Genomic DNA, 10,630 nt, shown 5'->3' on the forward strand with positions numbered 1-10,630 from the left:
AATAATTTTAACTGTGTGTGCCAAGTAGGAGCATTGTGATGGCTGTAACTGGTAAATTCCTGCCTAAGTTGGGGCATGTTTGTGTCATTGTAAATATAACTTGTTGTAATTCGAACCTGATACATTGTATTTCAGTAGTATAGTGTAAACTACACTTTGTTTAAATATGAAGCTTGCATTGTAACCCTGTGCTGCCTTGCCACACCTGTGAGTGGCCTTGGATAAAGGCCTGTGCCAAATAAACAGTAATAATTATAAGAATGCTGAATTGTAATTATTCAGAAGTCCCTGACTAGAACCATAGCCCCAATTCTAGATAATGTGAGTTGCTGGTTGCGTGTATACAATCGTTAACATGTTGCATGTCGCTTTGTCTTCTTGGTAATGGATTTGGTAGTAGTTCACAAAGCACAACAGCGTGCAGATGCCGCGTCTTGTTTGTACTAGTGGGGGAGGGGTGCTGGAGGCCAGACAATCGGAGGGGCTGAGCACATTCAAGTCCGACATTTATTTGAACCATAAAACTAGAAAGAATTGTTAGACTCGAAATAAATAGGATGCTTTATTACTAGCAACGTAAAGTCCTACGAAAATACATAACTAATAAAAAAAAAAATGTGGTACGACATTAAAAATACAGCTACGTACATGTCGCTAATTTATTACGTTATTAAAAGATGTATAATAATTTAACCTCTTCATGCACGACCATCACATATGGTGACAAACGCATCAACTTTCTTCTCCTGTTTACAGGGGGACTACGTGAGACGCAATTACACGAGTCTCATATGAGGATGACGTTGTTTCCCCCGTATACAAACAATGAAAAATTAATAATTGCAAAATATATTTATTATGTGTTCAAAACTACACTGTTCAGCTGTTTTCAACATTTCATGCATGCCAGATTTTTGCTTTGTTTATTATTTCATTGTACTCTATCTGTAGGCCTTTTAAAACATTCGTATCTTTCACAACGTCCTCGTGTTATTCAAACCGGTTCCAGGGGGTTGTGTCTTATTTGCATAATTATTCAAACACCCAAGCCTGAACGACCAATGAAAAGAAGCCACCTGATTATGAATTATTCAGTAAATGGGCGTGGATGGTCTGCTATATAATCCCTCCATTTTGACGCAGTGGTTATCAAACGGCCACGACGAAGAGGGATCTGCTTGTGACTAGAAAAAGGTGGGTGAAAGGAATGAACGGGTACGTCCCGATATTCGATAGTTTTGTTAATACTGTTCAAAATAGTTTTGTTATGTATGATTTATATATATATATATATATAAATTGAATAACAAGGAAAATAAAATGTAATTTCGTGTAATACATTATTTATTGTACAGCTAATGTAATCGAATTATCTTAATTAATTACAAGTGTGATGGTGAAGTAAGTGTTGCAGGAGTTTGAGAGACGCGGCCGTTGTTCGTATACCAACGAGCTAGTGCGGTGGGGAGTGGAGTGTCTAAAATGGCGGACAGTTCGGGCAATGCTTGAACAAAGAAACCCGCCCTTTGTCGCTGCTCGGGGTTCTCCCGAGCGACGAGGACAAGCTGAAGCTCTAGCTTTCGATACTTAACTAAAACAGACCTGGTTATTTTTTGAAGTCACTAAAATGTGTTGTGTGTTTTTTTTTTTTTTTTTTTTTTTTTTTTTTCCTTAAATGTGGCGCAGTTTGGATTTCTCGGTTGGGTGATTTACTTGAGTACTTATTTATTTAATCTTGTAAAATATGTAGTGCTAGTCAGGTTTTATATTGCAATTAATTAAAAGGTGGTGTAATTAAGGAAGGCCGCCCGCCGTGCGTGCCTGGTGGGGGAGGGGTGGCCTGCTTTTGTCGGTTTTAAACACAAGGAGCGAAGTGGGCCGGGTTAGTTTGCCGCGAATAGAAGTGTTTAGTTTCAGTAAACCATATGTGTTCACATTGTTGCATATTTATAAGGTAACTGTTTCCTTTTCCAGTAACACGATTCCAAAATGTCTGACGAAGGAAAGCTTTTTGTTGGTGGACTTAGCTTCGACACAAACGAGCAGTCCCTGGAAGACGTCTTCTCCAAATATGGTCATGTCTCGGAGGGTATGTTTTTTTTTTTTTCTTTTATCCTGTTTGGCAAAATGTGATTGTTTCGAGTATGTGGACCTTGTTAGTGCATCGCATTCTAAATACGGATTCAATAAAAATGTAAGCAATTTAAATGAAGGTCTCCTTCGCCCCCTGCTGGCTGGCTGGTTGGCTTAGACGACCATTTTGAATTGCCTTCTCTCTTTACAGTTGTGGTGATCAAGGACAGAGAAACCGGTAGGTCTAGGGGGTTTGGTTTCGTCACGTATGAAAACACAGAAGATGCTAAGGATGCTATGATGGCAATGAATGGAAAGGTGAGTATTTTATTGATGGATGTATTTATTCCTATAATTGAGGCTCTCTTACTGGAGCACAAACCCCCATAACTATTTAAATTTTGCCTATTTCTTTCAGTCTGTTGATGGCCGACAGATCCGGGTTGACCAGGCTGGCAAGTCTTCAGGAAACAGAGGTGGTGGATACAGAGGTGGCTCCGGGGGTGGACGTGGTGGTGGAGGACAGTACTTCAGAGGGGGCAGAGGTGGGAGAGGTAAGGGGTGGCAAAGACGCAAAAGTGCTAGTCTCCTTTTGCTTTAGGTCACACCCTGCTTTTTATTTATTTCATAAGTAGAATTGCTAGCTAAAGGATCGGTTCTAATCTTCCCCTCGCCTTTTAATTTTCAGGTGGTGGAGACAGAAGCTATGGTGGCGGTGGCGGCGGCCGTTTTGATAGCCAGCGAAGTGGTGGATATTCTTCTGATAGAAGTTATTACAACAGGTAAACCCAAACTTCAGCTGCATTTGTTGTTTTTTGTGTGTCAACCCCATCTTGTAAATTAAGTTTTCTGATTCCTTTTTGTTTCATTCTTCAGGGGGCAGGGAAGCTATGACAGAGGCAACAACTACAGAGATGGCTATGACAGCTATGGTAAGCTTGAATAACAATGGGGGGGGGGGGGGGGGGGGGGTTAGCTAATGGGGAGGGTGTACACACTATCTATTCTGAAGCGGTTTTTGATCAGTTTAAATCGATTTTTGATTTTCTATGTTGACTGTAAGGCAGTGTATCTTCAATCTCAGTCCTGCACTTGAGTCCTTTAATTCTGACAGTCATGTGGAATCCAGCTAAAAGGCACTATCCTAATTCCACCACAACTTAAACTATTCTGGTTTAAAACGGTGTTAAGGAAGAAACCGAGAATTCCTCTAAGTCTGCCAAGCTACTGTATTTGGTCTTGAACAAAGGGATCTGCATTTGACGATTTGCTAGCCGTTAAGGATGTCCTACACCCTAGCCTAATTCAGTGAAGTGGTCACAATTTCTGAGATCATTACAATCCTGAGTAATCCAAATCGCAATGGCCTACATCTTGTACAAGTGTAATTGCACTTGGAGGAAGCTTATTGATCGTCGGCAGCTAGAATGACCTGTGTTTTGAACTGTCTAGGGGATTGATATGGGGAGGAAGTAAAATTTAAAAGCAAAAAATCAGTATTTGTCCGTATGCTTCAGTGCCTTTACATCTGTACCTGCTTCTTGTCCTCAGCTACACACGAATAAAAAATCCTTCCTGGTTCAAGATCCTCTCTTCGGTGGCTGTGTTATATAAAGATATAATCTTCGAAGAATCTGTTTTTCTAGTGTCTTGTGTTTAATAATCTGTAGTTTCTGGTTGTGCTCTTGTCGCACACAGCCTGACCGCTTCTGATAATGAGAAACAAAAACCCAACTTTTACCTTATTTTAGCTCATGTGTTTAACAGCTTTATTAGCAGTTTAAGTATTTCTCATTAAAATTGAGTGTTGCATCTTCCTTCAGATGTAATACAAGACTTTGTTTTAAGTGAAGGAAGATTTTTACTTTTTTTTTTTTTTCTAGTTTATTTTGTATAAAACATTTGAGCACATTTCTCAGAAGCTTGACAAGCTGTGAAATTTATGTTTAATAAAGTCTATGCGCCTTCAGTTTCCTGTAATGCATTCCTTTAGTGTAGCAAGGTAGAAGTGCAACCTGGGTACAACCGATTCTGGCAAACCACCTTGATATAGCTAAAGACGTTGTATATTTACAATGTCAGTGAATTACTTTTGGACAACTTTGTTGGGTAATTAATTGGCTGGCTACTTAAAATTGCAGTGGCACAAATTTCAGAGGCAGTCTGCTACAGGCATTACAGATATTTCACTCTTTGCAACATGTACGTTCTGAATCCGATCTCTGTAATAAACTTAAAACAGAGTTCCTTATCTTCAATATGTACCTACCAAACTGTCCCTTTTTTTCACTGGAAAACAAAATTGTGCTTTTTGCGTTCTCTGTATCAAACATTGAAGAAACTTATTTTGTAATTTTTGGCTTCATGAAGCCCATTAAACAACTGGTTGAATCTGCCTTGCTTCCTTGTGCCTCAAGAACTGTTCACATTTCTATTGTACACCAGTGGAGGGAGGGGGTGATGACCCACCATTCAAGATGGGTTTTGCCAGGTGAGCCAGAATAGAGTGTAGTTATAGGGGAAGTGTGAGTGCTTTAAGGTAAAGGGAGGGGTGGTGGCATACATAGATAAGTTTAAGTTCTGGATCTTTAATAGATGAAAGACACCAGTCTTCAGAAGGGCATTTTGCGTATGTACTGCATGCAAAATCTGTAGGAAGAGTGTAGGTTTTTTTTTTTAATGTAAATGTGTTAATTTTGAAAGTTGTGGGAATGGGTACTTTAGCTTGAGATTACTGTTAGGGGAGTACAGGGAAGACCACTTTTATTTTCAAAGTCTAGAATTGAATGTCAACAACAAACTTCACAACTGGAATTGGGGTGTTGTAATGCCTAACGACATCCAAGAGTTCTTTGCTAGCCGTTGGAAAATCAACAAAGTCCTTGGAGAAAGAAGTGTTGTGGCTACCTACAAGTGAATCCTCAGATGAAAGCTGCTCTCTTGGCTAGTTCATATGTGGAGATAGGCCTGTAATTTGAGGTAACTCCTTTTGCTCTCCTGTTCGCATCCTTCCAACTAAGTTCTCATTTTGAAAAAAGATAATACTGTTCATGAGAATCCCTCTTCCAAGATGTCAAAACTGAAGCCCTGCTTTATAGATCCATTTTGTTCTTAAGCATTTACCAAGCCACTTTGACTGCATGATCTAAACTGCAAGTAGTTTCCTCTTCAGCTGTGTAGTTGGCCATAATCTGGAACCAGTCCTCTCCAAACCAGCACCCCGGTGTCTATATGCTAGTGGTGCCTAAACCTTCGGACAGCCTCAATGTAACCTGGAAATTCTGATTCCAAGTTCATGTGCAAATTTCATGTCAACTAGAAAATGTAAGGATGATTCTCTTGACTTTCAGTCCACCCTCCAGTGTCGCATCAGCCACATGTCCTGTTCTAGCCTGCCTTTAGAGGAATTTTCCCCCACCTCCCAGAAAAGGTTTCTTGCCCAGGCCTACATTTAATGTACAAACCTTTCTTTTCTGGTGTAAAGTCTCCCAGTGGCTAGCTGATACAAGCCTGCAATTTGATAATTTTGTTCTCAAAAGTTTACATTAAGTTTTTATTTTGGGGTTGGGGTAGAGCTTTTAAGTGACTATTCCTTTTGGGTTTATCATTGGAATGAATATATACTTTTTAAATGCAAGTACTTGTCTATAGAAGCCCTTGTATTCACCTTTGTACATGGCCACTGAGATGTTTGTTAAATTAGTTTTCTGTTGGACAAATCCCCCCCCCCCCCCCCCCCCCAAAACTACAGAAATATTTGTATGTTTTATAGGTGCTGTACTAGCTCCACCCCAAAAGGTATAGGCACTTAATGGTGTTATTGTTTTCTTATCAATTATTTGGCAATGCTAATTTGTTTCCCTGGAGCCAAGTTTCTCAAGTGCAGTTGGTCCTGGAGCTGGGGGTTAACTAGGTTCACCTGGGTCTTAATTGCTCTGACACCATATTCATTGATTTGGTGTATCTCAACCATAGTTTAGTGAAATTTTGAATTGGTGTTCAAACTTCCAGATGACTAGCAATGCAGGATCTCCATCAAAAACAAAGTACCTGTAAAATGTATACTTGGCACATGTGTTTAAATTGCAGTGATGCCCCTTTTGCATATTTGAGTAATTTGCTTAATACTTAAACTCAAGGTATACAAGTTTTTAGCAACATGTGTACCTTGGGTTCTGTTCTAAGTTACATGACTTAAGTAGTATTTATGGATTGGATGTGAAGTTTTAATGTCTGTTTCTTTTTGATTAGGTTGACAATTTTATTGCCAGTGGATTGCTAGTGATGTCCTGAGCAAAGATTTGCTGCAGTGTAGGAGTTTACCTGTGAGCTGGTACTGTTGCCAACCAGGTTAGTATGTATATTGTCCACAATAGCAAAATCAAGGCATTTGCCTGGTCCTGCTGAAACATGTTAATGTGTGTATTTTAGTACACTGCCTTCAATCTGAGTAGGTTACTTCATTGTCCCATAGTCAAACACTGATTCTTTGTCTACTTCAGATATGAAGACTGGATATTTGTAGGGCCCTATGAAATCTGTTATATTGAATTTCCAGATTTATTTTTTCCTAATTTGTTCTTTTTTTGGGGGGGTTGGTTTTAAAAATCCTGTAACTTGTAGTTTTTTATAACCACAAGTGTTTGATACATTGACAGCAATGATCTAGCAATGAAGCTAGAAATGCATGAAAAAAGACAAACCCTTGTAAACGGTTTTAATCAAATATAATAAAGGTTAATGTTTTCATTAATTGAGAATATAAATAAGCCCACATTTAATAAAAAGACAGTAATATCTGTAGTATTACCCGCTCAGAATAAACTTTTTTCTTTAAGTTAATCAGTCAGTGGCTGAGGTGCAAAGAGTTTATTCATGCATTCCCATTTCTTGAAGCCTGTTGCCAAACACTGCTATTTTTCAATGTCATGTTTTAATATAGTTTTAAATGGATTTTGGGGTAATGTCTTCGGGTGTCTAATTCTGTGTTGGTTTTGGGGGGTGGGGGGCGGTTCTCTCAATTTAAAACAATTTGTATTGCTTTAAAGTGTCCCCTTGACCTATGATTCAAGTTTAGCAAGGCTGCTGTTTGCCTAGTGGGTAGCTTGTGAATGGTAATTGGTATGTTTTTTTTTTTTTTTTTTTTCACAAGCATGAAGGTGGTATATTTAAAAGCAGATTTTTATTTCAGGGTGAAGTTTGCTAGAGGAATGGCCCTCCAATCGGTATCTCCAGAGACCCTGAGGCTGCTGGAACTGCAAGCACTCGTGGGGGTGGATCAACTGCACTTTTGAGGGCTAATCATCAGTGTGATGCAGTGGCTTTTATACAGGGTGAAAGGCATGGAATAGCCTCTGGCAATTACAAGCTTTAACTTTTGAGCAAATCGTCTGGGATTCACTTCTGGGTGACTTTGATTTTCCTTGGTGCCTGTTTACTTAACTGAATCCAGAGCCACCCAAAGGCCTTCTGGTGATGGAAGATATTGCTTGTATTTAAATCCCTCTTAGTGAAGGATGTCTTGAGGCATGTAAAATGTTTAAATTTTCTTGTCTGAAATAAAGAATGATTATTTTAAAGTGGGGAGTGTGTTTTTTTTTTTTTATTTTAATGCAGTGCATACCTTAAATGTGTGTATAGTCTGCCAATAAGCTCAATGATTCAATCTACAGTACTAAAGGGTAACATTCAGAATTATTGTAAAATTAAACTTGCCTCTGTACTCGCCAGTTAATTGTGAGGTTTAAATCAACATGAAAGGAAATTCTTTAAAACTAAATTGCAGAATGCAAATGCATGACTTCTCTTGCTTGCCTCCCACTCCCTCAGTACCATATTCCTAAATACAAAAAAGGGGTTCAGTTCAGCCATGAGGCCTGTACTAGTGTTGGGGAATCAACAGATCTGTTCACTGTATTTGGCACTAGGCTAGTATAGAGACTGGGACTAAGATATTTGGACTAGAACTGCACTTGCTAGTACCAAGTGCAGAATTTAGGACTAAACTTGAAGGTATTACAATTAACCACAAATCTCTCATTTAAAGCACAGTTCCATCACTTGTCAGGAATGCATGAAAATATATACACTATTTGAATCCCATTGCAACCACTGAGTAGACCATAAATTCATTGATGGGTTTTAATTACAAATTACCAAGTAGCTCATCCCACTGTATGGCAAAGGAAATGCAAGGCTATGGCTAGAAGTTCTTGCCTAGAATTTTAGGGTTGAGACTATTTTTAAAAAATAAATTACAAGATTTAATAGAAAATTGTTATCAAATAAACTACAAAATATTGCAGAAGTACTAGAAGCCTTAATAGTAGTACAGTATTTCATGTTAGTTTTTGAAGTGTCATTGTTCAATTTTTGTCAGTTATTTAACTATATGGAAAACTGCAAAGTGGTATATAATTCAATGTCAACCTTATTCAGTAGGTTTCACTTGATTTTATGAAGCAAAATGAGATCAATTCTGGGTGGGGGGTGCTTTTACTTGGAGGTCTGTGTCCCTTTGAAAACGCTACAGTTTGGTGTTAATGTTACCTCTGATGCAGGTAAAGTTGATGCAACAGCAATTTGCATGGAACATATCAGTTGTCACAAACTGATCTCCATTTCACATGCCTACAGTCAAAGATTTCTACTTGAGTTCAATTTGAACTATTTTGGTTAAAAGGTTGTTTAAAAAAAAAGTGCAAGTATACAGAGCGGTAGCTTTCCTATATGAATTTTGAAAGGGCAACAAAAAAAATTGCTTTTGGTGTATTTAACCAAGTTCATGTTTTAGCCCCTTTGGAATTAAAACTTAAATTTCCTTGGACCAAACTACTCATAATAAGACTGAATCTGCAACTCTGCTGGAGGGAGTATGTAAATTCTTAACCTGCCAAAGTGATAATATTTACATCTAAACCAGTTGCCACATGAGTGGGATATCCTGTATGGTATTTACATAACTACATCTCTTTGTTTGCTAGAGAAGATTCCTCACTCAGGTAGTGGTAAAATGAAGTGCACAGGGTGTATGGATTGACTATTGTTAACTCCACAAAGCCCACACACTGGCACTGTGTCAGATTTCACAGTGGTCTTTGTTCCTGTTAGTAACACCCTATCTTATCTGATAGAGCTGTGGGATTTTTTTATTCAAACGTTGGTTGGGGGGTTAAACTTTAGAAGGCTTTACTATGCTTTTGCAGCAGTGGTAGGGCAAAGTTTGAAGAAAAATAAAATGAACACACAGTATTTTAGTTCTTGGAACATTTTAAATTGCACCACATGCCAATTTGTTGAATTGAACCATGTCCTTTACTTTCCTATATTAAAGCTAAGCGTTTCGGATGTCCGCACTCATACAAAAACTCAGAAATGATGTCAGAATTTCTTCATCCCTTGATTTTGAATCTTTTCATTGATTATGGAGGACCTCAAGCGGATGTCCTCAGTGTTTAACATATTGCACATTCCCAGTGATATTTATACCCAAACAATACAATGATTAAACATTGATTTGATTAGTGATACATTACATAAATGTAATAATTGATAGATTTCCCACTAAAGTAATTCTTAACAGGTTTTACAACATACCTCAATGGACTATAATTTTAATCTTCCCCATTTAGCTATACAGAGAGCTTTGTAATTGATCAGCAGTTCCCAATGACCATTTTAACAAATATAATCCATCAATAAATCCAGATGTTGCTTTAGAATATGTCCAGTTTATTTTTTTAAAAATTAAATCATTGTACTTGCACCAACTAACAAACTCAAATCTAAAATTATGTACTATGTTTTTTAACCTTCACTTATTTGCACATCTAAAGGTTAATAGCTGCCACTTATATATGCTTTTTCGATCTAGCGGAAGATCTTGTAGTCCGAAACGTCCTATTATAATTGTTTTTTTTAAAACAATTACTCACATTTTTCTTTTTGATTATGCACCTTTTGGTACACACCAGTTTTCCTTTTTGAAATTAATAAATATCACTAATTCTTGATTGTTGAGACAAAATGGGGTTTGTTTTTTTCTTAAAACCAACTTTAAATTGATCATATTTGCTAATGCTTTTTAAGTAGACCAGAATATGAATTAATAATTTATGTAGCTGTTCAACCAACTGACCATGGTATTTTTCCATAAAGAGTTAATGTAATTGAGAATGAGATTTTGTTAACTCCTTCAGGCAATATAAAAAGCATGTCATTTTATATATTTTTTTAAAATAATCAGTTGGAGAACTTTTTATCTTTTTAATCTGAATAATGCGTTGTTGTACACAAGAAAAAAAAACTAGAATACATTAGTATAGTAAAAAAAAAAAAAGAAAAAAGAAAATGTGCTTATATGAGTAAAGTCCAGTATGATCATGTGGTAAGTGGATGAGAATGATTTCAAATAAGAGCAATTACAAAGAAAAAACATGAATACGGATACCTGTTGGAGTAAAATCAAATACCAGATACAGGAAGCAGTTCTAATTAAGAGCAGTAGTAGAATCTGGTAAGGTGGAGCAGTTCAGTGCAAGAACAAGCTGATACAAGT

At 37.4% G+C, this 10,630-nt stretch overlaps 1 protein-coding gene across 3 annotated transcripts; it reads left to right on the plus strand.

Annotated features, from left to right (window-relative positions):
• The first annotated feature begins 1,111 nt into the window (after positions 1-1,111).
• cirbpb (cold inducible RNA binding protein b) lies at positions 1,112-6,344 on the plus strand. Of its 3 annotated transcripts, none has more exons than XM_041229306.1 (7): positions 1,112-1,194; positions 1,975-2,089; positions 2,285-2,391; positions 2,492-2,627; positions 2,762-2,855; positions 2,950-3,005; positions 6,325-6,344. In XM_041229306.1, the coding sequence occupies exons 2-7, from the start codon at positions 1,990-1,992 to the stop codon at positions 6,327-6,329; spliced, it is 498 nt and encodes a 165-aa protein (XP_041085240.1). In that variant the 5' UTR covers positions 1,112-1,194; positions 1,975-1,989; the 3' UTR covers positions 6,330-6,344. The 3 variants fall into 3 exon arrangements, with proteins under 3 accessions (XP_041085240.1, XP_041085238.1, XP_041085239.1); XM_041229304.1 differs by lacking the exon at positions 6,325-6,344 and adding an exon at positions 3,625-4,468; XM_041229305.1 differs by lacking the exon at positions 6,325-6,344 and adding an exon at positions 3,625-4,468 and having other exon boundaries at positions 2,492-2,618.
• The last annotated feature ends 4,286 nt before the right edge of the window (positions 6,345-10,630 follow it).

This window comes from Polyodon spathula, chromosome 26 (genome assembly GCF_017654505.1).
Source record: "Polyodon spathula isolate WHYD16114869_AA chromosome 26, ASM1765450v1, whole genome shotgun sequence".
In the NCBI taxonomy this organism is placed as follows: Eukaryota; Metazoa; Chordata; class Actinopteri; order Acipenseriformes; family Polyodontidae; genus Polyodon; species Polyodon spathula.